This window comes from Aquarana catesbeiana, linkage group LG10 (genome assembly GCF_042186555.1).
Source record: "Aquarana catesbeiana isolate 2022-GZ linkage group LG10, ASM4218655v1, whole genome shotgun sequence".
Classification (NCBI taxonomy): domain Eukaryota; kingdom Metazoa; phylum Chordata; class Amphibia; order Anura; family Ranidae; genus Aquarana; species Aquarana catesbeiana.
This window is the reverse complement of record NC_133333.1, coordinates 135,310,901-135,332,477: the sequence shown is the minus strand read 5'-3', so window position 1 is coordinate 135,332,477 and position 21,577 is coordinate 135,310,901. Positions and strand designations below refer to the sequence as shown.

Below are 21,577 nucleotides of genomic sequence, written 5' to 3'. Positions count from 1 at the left end.
TATTAGCGGTAGGCAAAGGCTCCAGATGAGTAGCGAAAGCATAGGGCTCCATACCCTCTTTGGACACCTTCCCAATTGGACTTGGACTGGCCAAGCCACATTCTGGCCCTCCAGACCGACGTCAGTTCGGCTTGAAACCTTCTCCTGTACAAACCTTGACATCCATGAGTGTTACCGGTTGAGCCTCCCCCCACCGGGCTTGCTGTGAACTATTTTGCCTTATTTCAATACTAGTTCCATTACTTGCACCTGGACTGTGTGTAATTGCTGCTGCACCAGGCTGCACCCACCCACATAGGGGTCTGAAACCAGAGATAAACTTTGGGTGGGAGCCTTTTCTGTGCTCTCAGATAAATTGAGACTCAGTTTGACCCTGAGTTTCAATGATCTGACAGCACCAAAAAGCCTATAAAATATTGTCATAACAGGTGTCTCCTTTGGAAGACTCCCTCTCTATTCTTTTTTTCTGGGCTAACTTTGGACCAATTATAGCTTTCCCATCATTTTCTGTACCAGCGTCACCAGAACAAATAGAGAGGGTGAAACTTCCCAGTGAAACTAAAGATAAGAAAATGAAAAAAAAAAGAATGTTTTTGAATTAATGTAGCCACACTCTAAAGACTGGTAAGCGGCTACATACTACATTTCATTTTTGGGTTTAGATATGTTTTAATAGTGCAAGAATTTTTCCCCCTTTCAAATATTCTGTGAGTTAACAACAGCTTAAACATCTCTCTCCTTGATGAATCAAGAACTTATATTACATGTGATAATAATACCTGAAACAACGAAAGGTTTGTGCATTAGGGTCTGCTATTGATGTTGTTAAGCCACTGGGTTTAGTAAAGCTATAACAAAATCACCAAGAATAAAGAATGCCACATTAGCACTTTCAGTGAGGTTGGGTTCCACTGATGGAAAAGATACATAAAAAATGTGAAAAAAATCCAAAAAGGTATTACTCTAAAAACAAAAAAAAAAATATTGAATGATAAACACACTTTATGGCTTAAAGGACTATATTATGAATATAGTACAGTACCCTAACTGGCTAAAATGAAAAGGCTTGATCAAATTAAATTTTCTAAACTTAAACTGTAAACTTTGCAAGCTAAACCATATTGTTTATCTGACCAGGTAAAGAGTTCAAATCTATACAGCAGTTGAAATACAATGTGTTACAGTACATGGTACAATTTATCCTGTTAAATGGGCTGCTACATAAAAGTAAGAGAATGTTCCCTATCTTTTTATAAACAAGTGCTAAGTGATGATTGTGCCTGTAATAAAATGGCAGATGCTATCTGTCACTTAGCTATTTTGTATTCCCTGTATTAATTCAGACTTTATGTGTGAAAATATATCTGTAGCAAAAAAAAAAAAAAAACAAAATCTGATATTAATAGATCTGCTCTGATTAGCTTTTTATTATAGGAAATTACAAGACAGTCTTTGCAAAGCTTAGAGCCTCGTGAGTAGCTGTGGCATGTAACACAGACAGTAGATGAAAGATGCATACTGCATTTAGTCCATGTCTTTCAGGACCACTGCTATAATACATACAATAATATTGGGCTTCAAGGTGCTGTTGTTGTGCAGTTGCTTGCTGCTGTGATGAATTCATAGAGTCATCGTGGGTTGAGCTTGGTCACACAATAAATGAGATACGTGACTATGTAACAATTTGACTTTGGGGGGCTTTTTTTAGTTATCCAGTCTGCTTTATACTTCTTGGTATTATACAGTATTGTGGCAGTGCTTTAGTGCTGATCGAGTCCTATCTGTTTAATGCAGCAAGAGAACTCTAATTAAAGAAAAGCAAGTCATGTGACTTTTTACAGGACATGTGACAGAGCTCTCTTCCTGGATTTTTTTTTTTTCTTACAAATTCAAGTAATTTTTATTGTGCGTGCATGGTTTAAATAGTCTCTCTATATATATATAATGAAAGCCAAGATTTGTCTAGCTTTAGATAAAAAAATAGAATTGTTATAACCCCTCTGAGGTTTTCTTTTGCCATCTGCATACCATAGGGGAGAGTCCCCTTCACTTCCTGTCCCACAGATGGCAAAAAAGTTAAAGGAAATCTTTCCAAATAAATGCAGTTGTTCCTGAAATAAATGACCCCATTAGAAATTTGCTCTCCATTCTTTTTTCGAATGACAAATGTAAAAAAAAAAAAAATGATTTCCAATCACTTTTTTACTTGGTGACAAAGGTCACTAAAACAAATAGAGAGGACAAGTCTAACCAGCATAACATAGGCAGCATTAACTAACAGGGGTTCTAACCCTTCCCTATGTTATCCAAAAAAACTGATTTAGCTTTAGATACACTTTAGCTAAATATTGGTTAACTGAAGGTGCCTGGAAGCACTCATTATCTTTCATGGGCATTTCTGCAGCAAAAAATAATCTTTCACCGCATGTATGGTGCATTAGTTCATCTTCATTATCTATGGAAAGCTCTCAGTCTATGGTGAGCATTAGAAACAACAATGATGTGTATCTGATTTAACTGCATTGGAGGACAAACAGATTTGCATCTCGCATCCCTAATAATTTTCGTGGTTAGTAGGAGGCTTTTAGAAATGATTCTGTATGCAAACTAGACATCCATTTAGCACAGGATAACAATTACTTGTTAAGCATTTGCAGTATATTTGTGGAGGAAAAATTGCCAGCAAACCATTTTCTTTGAACCGCGAGCATTCTATAATAGTAAACCATGAGGAAATATGATGACGTGCATTTGTTGTTATTGTATTTGTCACTTCACATTGATATTTCAAGTTGAAGGTTGTGAATTGGTTTTAAGAGAAAGGCTTGTGTGACCTTTGCATTGACTATTGCGGTTCATAGACAAAAGAGCTATCAAGGTTACAGTGAATTAAAAGGTTCCTGAAAGCCCTCCGGTGAACATAACGCAGTTTCAAAAGACAAGGTTTTGTCAGCTAAATTTAAACGCTTACTTTATGCCTCAGAACTTGAGAATGAAGATTTAACCTTCAGCATTGTATTTAACAAAGATGATGCCTTGGGGGTACTACATTTATAGTAGCACTCTGGGTATGTACAATGTTGGTGGAAGTTAACCAACCTAAAGGCATGCCGGTATTCTACAATAAGTTATTTTTATACTCTGGCTTGTGTTGAGGTTTGGGGTTTTCATCTGTGCTGTAGATTAGCAGAAAACTAAACATGAACAACATCAACTTACATGTGTTATGTGCCCATATAGGCTGGATTTGTCTTGTACATTTAAAACCATTTTACCTTCACATACAACATTCAGAGACGGCATCTGCATCATAAAACATACCTGGTACAAAGCTTCCCTGGACAGCTTCTTTATATGCCCACCATTCTTCATATGTCTTAGCTGGACTGAACTGTGCTGAGAGAACACAAGGTACATATTAATATACATAAATCACAAACAGATATAAAAAAAAATCAAGAGCTTTTTAAATAACATGGTTTAATCAGCAAAAACATGCAATAAATAGTCATCAGACGTAGGCTGAGTTCACCTCAGTGTTCTGCGGTTTAGGTGGGTGCCCTTTTACACCCGGTTTTTGGGTCATTCCCATTGACTTCTATTAGCCCATGCATTTTCATTAAAGTCCTGCATGCTTCATCTTTGGGCTTTCAGAAAATACACAGTCTAATAGAAATGCATAGGTGTGCATCTAAAGCCACTTGTAAAACATGGAATCCAACACCCAAACTGCAGCGCCCCGGTCTGAGAACAGCCTAATAAAAATGATTTCTGATTGCTTGATAATAGCTACTGAACTTTATGCATAAAACCCAATTTCAGCCTATTTTGTTCCATTTGGATAGTGTGAGAGTTAGAAACTGTTCTCAGGGGTAAACAAAGACACAAACAGCATATAGTAGACAGTGGGAGGAAAGTTAGAACCACTGTGAATTTCTACTGCAGTATTGCCACTATTTGGGAGATTTCTTTCACTTTTTTTTACAACACTTCATGTGTGATATGTCAGAAACCATAATTCAGACCAAGACAGAAGTACAGTTAAATTACACTTGTTTAATAGTAAAAGAAAACAGAACAAACATAGTCATAACATAGCCAAAGTTTGGTAACTGGAACGGATAGTCAGACAAGCTAGAAAGTCAGGAAGCCAGGAAGCAGCGTAGTAGAACAGCAAGCAGGATCTGGAGCCAGAAGGAATGTCAGCCAAGCAAGTCTTTAACAGGAACGCAGGAGAAAGTCTCTGTGATGTTGACCAAGGGGAAGGCAGAGATCATCTGGGCTGGACGGCTTAAGTAAGCAGGGCTGACGAGCAGGATATCATCAACAGGTGAGTCACTGTGGAGAGATAGGAGCTGGCAATTAGCCGACAGCTGAGTGGCCAGTTCAGAGAAGGAATGGCTGAGCCCTGACAGTACCCCCTCCTCAACAACTCCTCCCCTTCAAAGCACCACCAGGCTTGAGGGGAAAATATCTATGAAAATCACGGAGGACAGGGGCATGTACATCAGAGGATGAGACCCAAGAGTGTGCCTCTGGACCGTACCCTTTCCAATGCACCAGGTACTGTATGCGCTCACAGAACCTACGGGAGTCAACAATGGACTGTACTTCATACTCCTCATGGTTCTCAACCTGTACAGGGTGAGGACGTGGCACCGAGGTGGTAAAGCTGTTGCAGACCAAAGGTTTTAATAAGTAGACAGTAAAAATACATTTGAGATACGCATATTAGAAGGAAGGTCTAACGCGTAAGCCACTGGGTTAATCCTGCGGAGAATACGGAAAGGCCCAAAAAACTGAGGTGCAAACTTCAGAGAGGGAACACGAAGTCGGAGGTTGCGAGATGACAGCCAGACCCTGTCTCCAGCCTGGTAGGAAGGTGCAGGCAGGCCTCTGCGGTCAGCATGGAGTCTGTACCTATCATTAGCATGTTGCAAAGCCTCCAGGACTTGTACCCAAGTAGAAGGAAGACCATGGAGATGCTCCTCTAATGCAGGAATACTCTGAGGAACAAATGTGTCAGGCAACATGTAAGGTTGGAAACCATAGTTCGGCATAAATGGGGACAATTGGGAAGCAGAATTCAAAGCTCTATTGTGAGCAAACTTCACCCATGGTAAGAGGTCTGAATAGTTGTTAAGATGTTCAGAAATATAGCAACGTAGGAACTGCTCCAAGGACTGATTGGCTCCATCTGCAGTCCCATTAGACTGCGGATGATACGCAGAGGAGAATGCAAGCTGAATTTCCAACTGTGCATAAAAGGCTCGCCAGAACCAGGACACAAACTGACTACCCCTGTCCTAGACGATCACCTTGAGTAGCCTATGTAAGTGAAAGATCTCCCGAGCAAAAATGTAAGCCAGTTCCTTAGAAGTGGGCAAATTCTTAAGTAGAATTCAATGAGACATTTTTGAGAATCGGTCAACCACCATAAGGATAACTGTGTTGTCCTGGGAGTTGGGTAACTCCACAATAAAATCCATAGACAGATGGGTCCAGGGCCTCTCTCCATTGGGTATGGGTTGTAGGAGGCCCACTGGAAAGTGCCGTGGAGTTTTACTCTGAGCACACACGAAACAGGCAACTACGAAAGCGGTTAAATCAGCGCGTAGACTAGGCCACCGGAATTGTTGGGAAATAGCCCAAAAGAGGTGAATCCTCCCAGGGTGGCCATCAGCTTTGGGAGAATGGTAAGTCTGGAGCACGGCAGTAAGAAGACTCTCTGGGACAAAGTAGCACTCACAAGGTTTCCCAGGAGGAGTATGGACCTGAGCGGCAAGAATTTTGTCACCCAAAGGAGAGGTGAGACTGGTGCGAACCATAGCCAGAATATGATCAGGAGGAATCACAGGAATTGGAACCGACTTCATCTTGGAAGTGGAGGAAAAATGTTGTGACAAAGCGTCAGCCTTTACATTCTTAGTACCGGGTAAGAATGAGACAATGTAATTGAAACTTGACAAGAATAGAGCCCATCGCGCCCTTCTGGGAGAGAGGCGTTTAACCTCAGACAAGAATGTGAGATTCTTACAGTCAGTAAGAATGAGAATCGGCGGAGTGGTACCTTTGAGGGGATGTCTCCATTCTTTCAGGGCTAAAATGATTGCCAACAGCTCCCTGTCTCCCCATGTCCTCCCAATCTCGTAATTGCACTCTTCAGGTGACAATTTCTTGGAAAAGTAGCCACAAGGATGCATAGCACTCTCAGAGGTAGGACAGTGAGACAGAAGGGCACCAACACCAATCTCAGAAGCATCAACCTCAGGGATAAAAGTTAACGTAGGATCAGGATGTGCCAACACAGGAGCAGAAACAAAGGCAGCCTTGAGACTCTCAAAGGCCTTAATGGACTCTGGAGACCAACTCTGTGGGTTACCGTCCTATCTTGTCATATCAGTCAGGGGCATGACCAGAGATGAGAAGTTACAAATAAACTTCCGATAATAGTTGGCAAAGCCAAGAAAATGCTGCAGAGGACGTAAACCCATGGGTCTGGGTCACTGTAGGAATGCTGAAAGTTTCTCTGGGTCCATTGAAAAACCAGCAGTCGAAATGGCATAACCCAGGAATTTAACCTGTTCACGATGGAATTCGCACTTCTTCAATTTATAATAGAGATTGTTCTCTCTTAGTTTCTGAAGCACACGACAGACATCTGTGTGGTGGCTCTCCAGGGACTTGGAAAATATGAGGATATGTTGAGATAAACCACCACACATAACTGCAACAAATCTCGGAGGACACCGTTAAAAAATTCCTGGAAAACTACAGAAGCGTTACAAAGGCCAAATGGCATTACGGGTACTCATAATGATCTGTTCTGGTATTAAACATAGTTTTCCACTTGTTGCCCTCCTTAATCCTCTCGAGATTGTATGTCCCTTTCAAATCAAGCTTCGTGAAAACCGTTGCTCCCTTGAGGTGGTCAAGTAACTCTGTAATCAACAGAATCGGATAAGCATCCTTAATCGTGAAACGATTGAGACCCCTATAATCAATACAAGGTCTCAGTTCATGACTCTTCTTTTTCACAAAGAAGAAACCAGCAACAGCAGGAGACAAGGATTTGAGGATGAAACCTTGAGAAAGTGCGTCTGCAACATACTCCTCCATGGCCTTATCCTCCAAGACTGACAAAGGGTAAACCCGGCCACGAGGGGGTATGGCACCAGGTTGAAAGTCAATTGAACAATCATACAACCGGTGTGGAGGCAAACTACCGGCTTGACCTTTGTCAGACATCGCTAAAATCGTGGTATTCCTCTGGCAGGGAGGAGAGTGAAGAGGTGCACAGGACCTTGGCTACCTTCTGGAAGCATGTCTTACTGCATTATGGCAACCAGGAGTAAACCTCAGCACCGAGCCAATCAAGAGGGGTTGTGCCTCTGTAACCAAGGATAACCAATAACCAGCGGAAACTTAGGTGAAGAAATAAATTGGAATTGGATTATCTCATGGTGAAGAGCCCCTATGGCCATGGACAATGAAACAGTCTCATAAGTCACATGGGCAGGCTGTAGAGGTCTCCTGTCAAGAACCTCAATGGCAAGTGGAGTGTCAAGCAGCTGCAGCATTATTGAGTGCTTCGATACAAAGGGAGCATCAATGAACAGGCCTGCAGCCCCAGAGTTGATTAGAGCCTGTATCTCGACAGACAAGCCCAAGAAAGGGTAAGCTGAACCAGGGACTTATCCTTCTGTATAACTGGGGATGAAACAACGCCACCTAAGATCAGCCTATGACAGGACCTCAATGTTCAGGTGTTCCCTGGATGGGTAGAACAAGACTTCAAAAAGTGACCTGCCTGGCCACAATAAAGGCACAATCTCTCCCTCCTCCTAAGGGCTCTCTTATCCACAGAGAGACGTGTGAAGCCCAAGTGCATGGGTTCACCTTCACTGACAGACTCTGTACCAGGAGGCATGGGAGGTGAGGGAGGCAAGGGTGGGACTGCAAAGCTCGAAGCCAAAAGGTACAGGAAGCTTCTGTAAGCACTCCTTAATGGAAGTTCTCTCTCGGAGTCTGGATTCAATAAGCATGGCAAAAGAGATGAACCTCTCCAGCTCAGTGGGTATGTCTGCTATCTCATCTTTGATGTTATCTAAGAGACCGTGAGAAAAAGCAGCCACGTGGGCCTCATTGTTTCACGCAACCTCTGCTGCCAGTGTACGGAAGTCAATGGCGTAATCAGCAACAGTTCTCGTACCCTGTTTGAAGGACATGAGGCTTTTGGCAGCAGAAATGGAGTGTGCGGGAATGTCAAATACCTTTTTAAAGGAAGCCACAAACTCTGGGTAACTCAATACAATGAGTTTTTGCGTCTCCCATAGAGGGTTTGCCCAGGCCAAGGCTCTCTTAGAAAGCAAAGATATCACAAAACCTACTTTGCTTCTGTCCGTGGAAAGCGCCTGGGGCAGCATCTCAAAGTATATCTCAGCCTGGTTGAGAAACCCTCTGCATTAAACTGGACAGCCAGACATACCTCTTATAGAGGTAATACTCGAGGCGGGGTGCCTGCACAGAGACTGGGGCAACAGCAGGATCAGCCTGTAACCCAGGTTCTACCGGAGCGGCCACAGTGGGAGATTCCAGGTGAGCCATGCGACTCAGGAGCTTCTGTAATGCCATAGCAAACTGATACATGCGGTGATTTTGGTAATCTAATCTGAAAAAAATATTACCAATTAGTGGATTAACTGCAGCTTCTGAATTCATGGCTTTCGCTTACTGACAGAAACCATGAATCAGACCGAGACAAAAGTACAAGTAAATCACACTTGTTTAATAATAAAACTAAATAGAACAAACATAGTCAAAACATAGCTAAAGTTTAGTAACTGGAACAGATAGTAAGACAAGCCAGAAAGTCAGGAAGCCAGGAATCAGCGTAGTAGAACAGCAAGCAGGATCTGGAGCCAGAAGGAACGTCAGCAAGTCTTTAACAGGAACGCAGGAGAAAATCTTTTATTTGAGTGAGCCATAGATAATAAAATAAGTTCATTATCATTTGCTCATTCAAATAAAAGGTTTTGCACCAGAGCCTGTACGCTCTTCTCTCCCTTGTATTGTTACAGTATCCAGTGCCCGCTGTTTGTGAAGAGCAGCAAGGTGGTGTGAAGACCAAGTGATATAACTCCTTATATTATGGATTTCATTATCAGACTAATTCTGGATTTCTGCCCATAGGTCATCTTAGACCTCAGTGCAAGTACTGCATAAATTGTAAAAATATATAAATATATATAGATTATAAATCTAAAACTAAAACCTGGTACATACTGCAAGTTTCTTTTCATTCAACCCAGCGTGACAAGACTCCTGTACCAACACAAATGATAATGGGCAGAATACACTGATCAGTGCTCACAGTGGTTGGCTGCCATAGCTGATTGGATGCTGGTTTTCCAGCATGTCCTTTCAACTAGCCAGTCATTGGACTTACTTCCGTTGAAGTAAGGCACCTTGCCTTGGTGGGTCTGGGCTGTTTTAGCGGTAAAAGGGGAACCTACTCAATATTAGGTGGGTGGTCGCAATGTTACAGTGGGTGGTCATAATATTATGGCTGTTCAATGTATATACAGTACATATATAGTATAAATCACTAAGGATTAATACATGTATGAATTTAAAAACTTCAGAGAGAGAGTGCATGCATAAAATAGGGAGTAAGGCAGATAGATTCCTCAGCTGTGAACACTTGTGCTAGTAAAGATGCTTTTCAATCTGGGGCAGATTCGTGAAAATACCACCACCGACAGAAATACAGGCTGTTCACCTTGCACAGTGGACCTACTGAGCTAATAGATAGGTCTACAAAAGCCTTCCCCTCACAAGGGGTTAAAGAGGTAGAGATCCAGCTCATATTACACCCACTGCTTTACTGCTCCAAATCCCTCATCAGATCTCCCAATCAATGTTGTTACAGACAAACCTCTTGTACCATGTAAGATCAAAATGAGACATCCATAGTGCTCTCTGTATAAATTTATTACCATGTAAGATCAAAATGAGACATCCATAGTGCTCTCTGTATAAATTTAGTATACTTTTTTTAAATCCAAAAGTAAAACTACTCACAAGTGAAGCATTGTAATCCCAGTGCTAAGAATGAAATTGTTTGCTGCAAGCATGTATCACCAAAACGTGGCTTGTTCAGGTCCTCCCGTTTTTTGTTTTTTTTTCACGCGTAATATCCCATTGGGCGAGACTAAGTCCCGCCCACTGGCATGATACATGTGGAAAGATAACGGGAGGACCTGAACACGTCAGCAGCAGCCACCCTCCACTCAGTCTCTATTAATTAAACCTATTTATTAATTCTTAGTGATTTAGTCTAGTTTTGCTTAGCACTGCACTATTTGTTTTTAAAAGTTTACTGAGGATTTGTATTTTGATCTTGAATGTTATAGGATAGGATTAGGTTGGGATATTTGTTTGCGCTGATTGATCACTATTTATTTTTGATTACATATATAGTATGTCAATACATACAGGAAAGGTAATTGGTTGATGGTGGTTGGTGATTTTTTGGAAATCTCATACTACGTTGTCCAGCAAAGGTGCACAAAAACATGTTAAGAGTTGAATGCTCAGCTCAAGTTCACTGGTATGTTGGCCAGAGCTTGGGTAAAATTAAGGAAAATGTGTGTGCACAGAATGTACTTTTTGAGTTAAGAATACTTACTATTACATACTTGTTTCGGTTTAACCCAAAGTTTAGTGTCACATTACCATTACACCTGATATTAGCCGTAATACTCTAGCTCTATCTTAGCAAGTTAATATAATGCTGTAAAACAAGCCATTGTGGACCCCTGTAGGTTCTTTGCTGAGCTCACTCTACTCTCCTTGCCAGAACTCCTGCTCGGTTTTTGCATTAGCAATTAGAAGGCTGGAAGACATCCAATTTAATGCTGGGAGGATGTAAAATAGCACAGGGTGGAACACAGACATTCCCCCCTGGGAAACTCTACGCAAGGCCCAGCCTGGCCTAACAAGGATACAGTCACACTACTGAGCTCTCCCTCTCTAGCTGGCCCAAATCCCTTTATCCCAGCATACAGATCCATGTTCAAGAGTAACTTCCCTTGTTCACAAATAACAATAATCTAGGCTGGGTTTCATAATAAATGATCAACACTTTACTGTTCAAATCAACAATGGAGCTGCACTATATCAATGACACTTGTTATTTTAAAGTGGTTGTAGACCTCAGACATGAAATATGAACGATATAGTGTGTACTTGTCTCAATTAAGAGCACTAAGTGTCACTTTTGTCTGCCACTTTGTTCTTCTGCTATCTGCATGAGTCACTTTTGACAAATTTTCCTAACACCAAGAGAAAAACGATGACAGGGGAGGGACCTCTAGCAGATTTACAGTGTCAGCTCTGTTCCTGTGCACTGTGTGGAGGGGGTGTGTATCCTCCCTCCAATAAGCGCTTCTCACTGAACTCTGCAGAGTGTAACTTCAGCTCTCCACCCCCTTTTTTCTGAACGCTCAAACAAGATTTGCAGATAAACAGGTACAACTTATGTAGGAGGATTTGTTTCATCTCTGTGTATCACCTGAGGCCAGTCACTTCACTGAGTATATGTAAGGGTTTACAACCACTTTAAAGCGGGGGTCCACCTATCTATCATTTTTTTTTTTTTTAGTTCATTCACAAACTTTTTTTCTCAGCATTACATACTCACATATTGTGTGTAATATGTCCGCCTGTGTCAGATTTCGTCGGAAAGAATAACTTATATTATTCACTGCAGGCAGTTTCCATCTTCATTGTGGGCATTTGAATCCCACAAGCATTTATTTCCTGGATGTGGTGAATGCTGTGCTTCCAGCATTCACCGCTCGTACCCGCACATGCTCAGTGGCATCCTGGGAAGCTTGAGACTAGCTCCCAGGAGTCTGGGAGAGGCTAGAAACACGCCTACTCCCACAGGAGGAGAACCAGGAAGTGCAAAGAAGAATAGAAAAATAAAAGGTAATTACGGCGATTTAAATTTTTTAAACGGCATGTCAGCATCTAGGCAAGGAAGAGAATACATACAGATATTGTTCAAAATTTGGGTGGAACCCCGCTGTAGCCTCCCTGGCGGTTTTCCCGAGTGTGGCTCGGGGTTGAAATTCAGTACCATTAGCGGTAACCCCGAGCCACACTCGGGATCGCATTGCAGGATCCTGGGGCGGCGTTACTTACCTTGTCCCCGGGATCCTGCGATGTCCCCCGCAGTGTCCGAGGGCTCCGTCCTCCTCCGAAGCCTCTCCGTGCCAGGCTCCGTTCCCTGCGAGCGTCGCGACGCACGGGGGCAGAGCCTGGCGGCAAATTCAAAAAAATGTCAAAATCATAACACATACAGTACTGTAATCTTACAGATTACAGTACTGTATGAAATGATTTCACATCCCTTTTGTCCCCAGTGCTCTGGCCCATGCCCTGCATGCAGTTTTACATGATATACACTGTTCTTTCTGCCTGGAAACTGGAGATTGTCCATAGCAACCAAAAAGTGTCCCTTTACGTCAAAAGTGGCTTTAGACCAGCTAGAAAACAGCGATAGTAAATTAGAACACTTGCAGAATTGAGCGATAGTGAATTGTGGGGAAATTTATTTTATTACTATTTTTTTTAATTTTTTTTAATTATTTATTTTTATTTATTATATTATAATTTATGTTTTTGTGTTTCAAACTTTATCATACCCGGGATATATACTAGACTCTGGTTTGGACAGATTTAAGTGTGTTATTGTTAAGATTTACAGACCTACAATATAAAACGCCAAATTTCCATGCAAAATAATTGTACCGCTTTCAGCACCTAAAATCCGAAATAATCATACCGCCAGGGAGGTTAAGGCACATCTGAAGACACTTATAGTCCTGGCTGCTTTCATATCAAGGAAAGACACTTCTCTCAATGCCTGCTGTCTGCCAACTCAGTAATTAGGGGCTCCGCCCACTTGGCCTTTTATACCTTTACAGAGTAAACCTAAGGTGAGATCTAAGGTTAGGTCCCAACCTTAAGGGCTTCCTTCTAAATGCCTAACTAGATTATAGGCATTTGTCACAAATAATTGACATTTTAGGGAATTACAATAGCTACTGCTCTACTTTACAAGGAGAAAGCACAATAAGCTAAGTTGTGATTTGAACAACTTCAGTTCTTCTGCTGTACACTTTGAGAATTAATTACCTCACCGTGCCAGCAACTATAGAGGTCAACGATGGCTTGTTTTAAAACCTGGTCATGAGTTTATTTTAAGCTAATCCTGAAAATTAACCCTGTTATATAACTTTAACAAACAGAGCTTAACCTAACAAGCATAAAGGAATTTTCACCTGAACCCTAAAACTCAAACAAACACAAAAACCTCAAAAATGTAACCTTCACTCCTAAATAGGGATGAGCAAAATTGAAATCAAAATTGTTGTGGGAAAATTAGGACATTTTAGTAAAATCTGCTGTTTTGGTAAAATACATTAGCAGGTCAAATTCAGACACCTTTAGGCTACTTTCACACTGGGGCCGCCAAACGTTAGCGCTAAAGCACCGCTCGTTTTAGAGGCGCTTTTCGGCCTCTCACACTTTTAACCCCCTACTAGCGCCCAAAGAAGGGGTTAAAAGTGTCTTTGTTGCGGCGCTTCTGAAGCGCTTTTCAGGTGCTTTGAAACCGCTGTCCACTCATTTAAATGGGCGGGGCATTTTTGGGAGCGCTGTATACAGCGCTCCCAAACCGCCCAAAAGCTTTTTTTCACAACGTTCCACAAGCGCACCACCCCAGTGTGAAAAGTCACCCTGAAATAAATGGGAGGCATTTTAGGCATTATTTAAAGGCTATTTCTAGCACAAAAATGCCTGAAAAATGCCTCAGTGTGAAGCCAACCTTACTGTATTTTTAAATACAGTAAGGCTGGCTTTACACCGAGCTGGTTTTCAAGCATTTTAGCGCTAGAAATAGCCTCTAAATAATGCCTGAAAATCGCCTCCCATTCATTTCAGTGTAACGTTTCACATTGGGGCGTTGCGCTTTTGGGACAATGTGAAGAGTCCTGCAAGCAGCATCTTTTACAGAGCTCCCAAAACACCCTGCCAATTGAAATGAATGGGCAGCGCTTTCAAAGCGACTGAAAAGGACGTCGGAAGCACCGCAACATGGGCGCTTTTAACCCCCCTAATGGCCAAAAAGCGCCACTAAAGTGCCACTAAAACGAACGGCGCTTTGACAGTAACACTCAGCGGCCCCAGTGGGAAAGTAGCCTAAGGCTAGGTTCACACTGATGCAGCCACGGGTCCCAGCAGGGGCTCCTGTGCATCCCTGTACACCGATTCAGGTGTGAAACAGGTTCAAAATTTTGCCTGAATTCCCACCTGAAACTGAGTCAAAGAGGCACAGGGCCCTTTTCCAATGCAGACCACAGGCGCCCCAGAGCTGTGTGAACCGGCTCCATTCAGAGTCTCCTATCATGCAAATTGGATGCGAGGAAACCCGCATTTAATTTGCATAAGTGTGAATCCAGCCTTAAGGATGTATTAATCTAGTAACTACAGGACACTGCCACCAAACATGATACATTGTACCCATCTGGCCACAACATCTAAAGCAAGTGGAGGATGCAGATGGATGCATCCTCGCAACTCTGGTCGGGACTAAATAGCAACATAGGAGTGTTTTGTAGTTTGCTTCAATTAGTGTTGTATTACTAGATATCTTGGATAAAGCATAGGAAATATTTTGCCAGTCAGATAGTTCAAAAGTGGTCCTCAAGTCCCATTCCCATTGAATCATGTAAGGGAGCTTAGTAGTCGGGTCGGTGAGAGTAGTGTATACCGTAGATACCCATCCCTATAGAAGGCCCTTCATTTGACAAGATAATTCAAAATTTGTAAGTGTAAGGGGTCCATCTAATAAATTAGGTTTAGATCAGCTGATTGTACCTAAATAGTTCACCAGAGGGCATCTGCAACGTGTCCCTAAAATATTGCAAAGAGTACGGTTGATCCCCATTGAGATAATCTCCTATCCTAAAAAGCCCCCTGTTGAGCCACTATTGGAATGACACTGGAGTTAGTCCGGGGGAAAATTCTGGGTTGCAAAACATAGAGGCTAGTGGGGTATGTTGGGATGACAGGGATTTACGATGTCGTACTCTGTCCCAGACCGCTAGTAAGTGAGAAAGGGGAGGACACAAAATAGGGGGGAGGGCAAAGACTGCTAGAGAGCCAATGGCAAAAGGATGACACAAAAAAGCCTCAATAGAGATCCAGAGAGGTGTAGATCCCTTGGCTTTAGGAAAGCTGAGTTATTTGAGCGGCTTGATAATAAGCCTGTAAATTAGGGAAGCCAAGCCCACCACACGGTTTTGAGACATACAACATACATTTTTTTTCATTATGGGTTTTTTACTACCCCAAATAAAGCAAAGGACTTCCAATTGTACCGCAATTGGTAAGGTCCTAAAATAATAAAGAATCCTGGGTAGAAATGTAATTTTAATAGAGTTGTTTCTGCCAAACCAAGATAAGGGATAGTCTGCCCATCGTCAAAGATTTTCCCGAAGTCGCCGAAAGAGTGGAGGATAATCAGCCCAGTAAAAAGTGTCGATCGAAAATGTCAGCTGGATGCCTAAATACAGTATTTAATGGAGCTTAGCGCCCACTGATTGGAGTCTACATTTTTAATGGCTTGAGTGAACATAGGAAAAGTGTGTAAATAGAGTAGCATCTTATATAATTGTTCTGCTGCAGGTTACCTGTTGTCAGATCATTGGAGGACTAAGAATAAAAACAATTGAGTACTGTCTGTGATAATTTTTTTATTTGCACTAACATCCACGTTTTTAGGACAAGGTGTAGGCTAGGTTCATAATAGTGAAACAAGAGAAAAACAGGGAAGCACACACCTTGTGCAGTTGAACCTTTAATGATCAAAGTATTAAAATCAACAATGGTTGAACTCACATATTTCATAGACTTCAAGCGCCCTGAATGCAGCCCCATCTTGCTGAAGTTGTAGAACTGCTCACATTGTGGCCAGTGATGTCCAATGGTTACTCAGCATAAAGTGTGAATCTCTCATTGCAGGCTGACAGGCTGCAGGGGGCAAACAATTCATCTTCACACTGGGCTCAGCTAAATGTCAGAGTCTGCTATTACTGGGCTCACACAACTCACTACTACTGTTGGGTGGACATGGTTACATGTTTCAGGGGCATGTCCCCCTTTCTCAAGCTAAAAATCCCCAGCACATAGCAGTGATGAGTCACTGTTTGTTGGGATGCCTGTGAGTGCCAGCTCCTAACAACCAGCACGCAAAATGGGCATGTAAATGCATTTTTGGTCAGTTTCTCTTAACCACTTCTGGATGCAGTTTTACTCTGGCAGGTTGGCTCGGCTGGGCAAATCAACGTTACCTTACGTTGCTTTTCCTTTTGGCCACTAGGGGCACCAGCAGCATGTGCCTGGAGCCAATGCGAGTGTCCGGCAGTGGGATGACTGCCTGGCACCCGCGATCGCTCGTGACAGAGCGAGAATCAGGATCTGTGTATGTAAACACACAAATCCCGGTTCTTTCAGGGGAGTAGAGAAAGATCATCTGCTCATACTAAACGGACCACAAACAGTAATCATAAAAAAATTTAAATTTATTGGTATATAAGACACAAAGCATAAATAACAAAAATTCAAGGTGATAAAAGTAAACACATAAAATTGGGGATGAGTATACAGCCAGCTGAAAGTGAAGCCCAAGAGCTGTCAACCGAGAGAGCATCCAACGCATTTCAAAAACACACAGTGTAGATCTTCTTCAGGGACTAAAAGGGCTTGAATCTTCCAAAACTGTAGCTTAAATCCCAAATGTAAGAATTCCACCAAACAGCAGAAATGACTCTAAAGGTGAAGAATGGGTGGTCCGTCAAAGCTACGCATGGATACCGGCCACAGTGTCATGGGCCAAGATGGTTCACGTAAGGCCCAGTAAGCACTTAAAAGGAGTGCATTGGACTAATAGATTTTACTGTACCATATCTCTAGTTTGCAGGGAATTCAAAATGTAGAGGGTATTCGTCATCCAAGGATGTATTATGTCAATACTGGAGACAGTCTTAGTCTTTATATATGTGCCTCCACAGACAACCGATTAAATGTATAGGAGTCTATCCTATGACTCAGATCCTCATGTGGTCTTACAGAAATGATGGTATCATGTGGCTCGTTCCGTCAGCCCTCTTTCACTGGGCTGACAGAACAAGCAACATAATACCATCAGTTCTGTAAGGCCACATGAGCATCTGATATGTATACAGTAATAAGTGTAATTTTATAGCATTGATCGCTGTATAATTGTCAATGGTCCCACAAATGTGTCAATAGTGTCCAATTTGTCTGCCGCAATATTGCAGTCCTGATAAAAATTGGAGATAGCCGCCATTACTATTAAAAAAAAAAAAAATAATACAAATGCCATAAATCTATTTTGTAGACGCTATAACTTTTGCGCAAACCAATCAATATACACTTTTGTCAGTTAAAGCGACGCACTGCAGTATTGCAAAAAATGGCCTGGTCATTGAGTAACCAAATCTTCCAGGGCTGAAGTGGTTAAAGTCGAGGGGGCCAAAATCATGCAGCAATTGCACCAAAGTAGCACAGGACACTTTTCCAAAAACATGCTGTGCTGTGCTGTGCTGCGTTGATTTGAATGGGCGCCATAGAGAATAATGTGATTTCCGTTGACATGCAATTCTGTATGACACAAGTCACATCAGAATACGCACTAGTGTGAATTAGGCCCAAATCACCTCAAGCATGAGGTGGCTAGAAACAGATCTCCAGCTGATGACCTGAACAAACAAGCAACATAAGGAGATGTAGTTGATGTTTTAAAACCCATGGGCAGGCATCATAAAAGGTGAGGGTGACGTAAACTGAAAGGATTAATAATACATATAAAGATTCAAAAACATTGTAGGAAAGAAATGGAGGCCTTGAAGAAAAGACCAGAAATAAGAAAAGCAGCTGACAGCAAATGACATACCTCCCAATTTTTTGAGATGGGAACTAGGGACACCTATTAGCAAACATATGTAGGAATAGGACACACACCCTGCTATGCACCCTTAAAGGAGAATTATCCAAAAAAGAAAAAAAAAAAAAAAAAGAAAAGAAAAAAAAAAAAAAAGATTACCACTACTATACCTTTATACGGGCTTTTGACATTTACAAATGCAGCAATTTAGAATCTGGATACAAAGTTACAATTTTTGAAAGATAAATAGTGTATTTTATATACAAGTATATAGATCATACCAAAATGAGGAGGAAAGAGGGACTTTGAAATATATAAAACGGCGTATTACCATTTTAGAAGATACAGTTACTTTTAATGTTAGGATTTGAACCTATGGTTAATATTTGTAATTCCGCTTAGTAAAATTAGAGCAAGCTGTAAATGATTATATAACAGTTGATATACGGTATGTTGTACTCATTTGTCTGTCAGTTGGTTTCTCTTGAGGCTGTAAATATTCATCATAAATAAGTGTTTTCCAATAAAGTGAAGGAAATAGACATTTTTATATGACTAATGGCTTGTTGAAACTGAAATAATTTGTTTGAGGAGTAGAAGATCCCTTTTGCCTAGATATTACTTTAGTTCGGGAAAGGTCCTGAGGTGGCACCAGGCACTATATGATGCTACAGAAGTGCACTGCTACATTGGGAAAGTCAATTAAAGTAGATTAAAGTAGATTAGTGGAACTGCCTTGGGATCCGTTTGAGCGGGGTCCTGTAAATTTCAAGGGTGCCAAACCCGAACCCCACTGAAATCAATGGGAGACAAAAAAAAACAGAATTTTTGCTTGCAAACAATTTAATGATTTAAATAAGCACAGCTTAATTACATTTACCAAGCTACTTGAAAATTATCTTTGCAAAATGATCTCCCTTTGCTCCACTGGTAAATCAACCCCACTAAATATTACATTTTGAGTAAGGCACAGTCCTTCAGAAAGTGTCACACATGTAATACTTCCTATTAGTCTAAAATGGTAAAGCCACAATCCATGTAGGGTATGCTTTTTTAGTTTGCTACCCCCCCCCCCCCTTCTTGATGAAACACCATATGAAAACCAAAAAGACCCCAAAGGTTACATGATGTACTTAACTTTCCCCTGACTGCCCTAGCACAAGCAGGTGATGTAATCATCTTGCCACTGGAATCCTAAGGAATGTTGAGTACTCTATTCATGAGAAGATGCAGCACAGTAAAGAATTGTCTTCTCAACAAGATTTGGATGACATCACTATCAACTAGATGCAACAGGTAGTAGATGTGGGAAAACATACAGTGGGTATAGAAAAGAAACACCCCCTTTAAAATAATCACATTTTGCTGCTTTTTAGCCTGAGATTAAGACAGGCACAATCAGTGCAACTTATAACATCCAAGTGAAAGATATAACACCAAAATATCAGAAAAAAATAATAATTCAAAGACAGAATTACTGAGTTGGAAAAAGGATACACCCCCTTCCGTCAGTATTTTTTGGAACCACCTTTTGCTTTTATTATAGCCTTTATTCTGTTGGGATATGTCTCTACTAACTTTGCACATTTAGACTTTGTAATATCTGCCCACTGTTCTTCTTCTTCTTCTTCTTCTTCTTCTTCTTCTTCTTCGTAGAACTGCTCAAGTTCAGTTCAATTTGATGGTGACAGTTTGTAGAGTGCAGTCTTCAAGTCATTCCAGAGAATTTCAATGGGGTTTAAGTCTGGGCTCTGACTAGGCCATGCAAGGACATTCACCTTTTTCTCCCTCAACCACTGTGGGAAATACCTGGTGTTTCCAGGTATGAGGACCATGTGATTCACTATTTTCCTCCCACTTGAAAATGGCGGTGCTCGGTGAACTAGTCATCCACAGTCATCCACAGAGATGAGAGTTCAGGAAATTTTGGCAAAATACTTTGAAAGAGGAACACAAACCTAAAGTCATTTTTGATGGTTCAAGGTACAGAGTGCTTTAAATTTCTTCTAATGCCACGTACACACAAGCGGATTTTCCGATGGAATTCCGCTCAAGCTTGCCTTGCATACACAAGCATGCGTAGGAATTTTGCACGTCGGAATTTGTACAGACGATCGCATTTTCGGATAGGAACTTTTCCCCACCGAAAAATAGAAAACATGCTCTCAATCTTTTGGTGGCTGGAATTCCGCCAGCAGAAGACCGATGGAGCATACACACGGTCACATTTTTTGACAAAAAACTCTCATAGGAGTTTTTCTGGCGGAATTTCCGATAGTGTGTACGCGGCATTAGGGTTATGTAAGCTCCTGTCAACTATTCTGAACCTATTCTTTTGACAATTTTTTAAAAATCTTGTAGCAGTACTTGGGAGCTGCTTGCGAGCTGCTTGCTCTGAGGGAACTCGACAGGAGGGAGGGGCCAGGATCGCCGGCAGGAGACCTGAGAAGAGGAGGATCTGGGCTGCTTTGTGCAAGACCATTACAGAGAGCAGGTAAGTATGACATGTTTGTTATTTTTGTTTTTTTGCCTTTAATATCACTTTAACTGAACAAGCTGAAGATAAAAGATGATTGGTTGTCATGTACAACTCCTCCACATTCTGTCTGCTCCAGTTTTAATAAATTCCCCCCAAGTACTGTGTTTTAGATTTCATACTCCTGATTACTGATCTCTTTACAAACCTCTTTACATTACATTCTTTGGTCAGCTGTGTATACAGTATGTAATGAAATTATTTTATTTTATTCAAATGAGTGTGCTGAGGTTTATACTTGTCTGTTACACTCTTGCTTGTGTCTCAGTCCTTAAAGCATATTTTGTAGTAATTGGGGGGGGGGGGGGTTGTACACTTTGTACATTTCACTGTATGGCTACCTGTGCCAACCACACTGTCATAGGCATGGAATTTATGGTGCATACACAATATTTTGTGGGTCGCTTTTTACACAATATATCCAAAATTAAAAGGCAGAAATTAATGACTTCTTTTATCATATGTTTTGTTTGGAGTTCTGTTTTTAATGTGGCTATTTGAAGGGCATTGCTTCTTTATAACTTAAAAAAGTCTACAAAATTCTGTCTGTATCTTCACCAACAACAGAATTTACATCTGTGGCCAGTTCTGTGCTACTTATTCACTCTGACATAACACAAGATGGCTGTAATATGCTGCACAATGGGCCATGCAAACACAACCTTTTGGTGTGACTATATTTAGCTGACAGCAATGATTTTTATTACATTTAGTTATTAATGCTTTGTGACTGACTAGAAGCGATGAACCCACTCAAGCATCCCCCCATAGCAGTCAGGCAGGTGTGGAAATGCTTCACGGTGTTAAGTGAACTGTATGACCATCTTCCCAGAGCAAACCATTAACAATTAATCATGGCATAACTATATTACCAGTGCTCCAGAGCCTGTGCGCAACACATACGACTGCCTTTAGTGCGAAATGTTCTGTAATTCATTGAAGCACATTGTCATGTGCCGATATAATATTTACAGCTATAAGTGTAATAATATTCATCTTTT

General features: G+C 41.3%; 1 protein-coding gene across 3 annotated transcripts in view; it reads right to left on the bottom strand.

The window, feature by feature from the left end:
• LOC141110908 (carbonic anhydrase-related protein 10-like) overlaps positions 1–21,577 on the bottom strand; it is a 967,215-nt gene that overhangs the window by 667,997 nt on the left and 277,641 nt on the right. For all 3 annotated transcript variants that reach the window (XM_073602695.1, XM_073602696.1, XM_073602694.1), the window contains exon 2: positions 3,322–3,396. In XM_073602695.1, the coding sequence (XP_073458796.1) occupies positions 3,322–3,396 (75 nt within the window). The remainder of the gene's footprint in view (positions 1–3,321; positions 3,397–21,577) is intronic.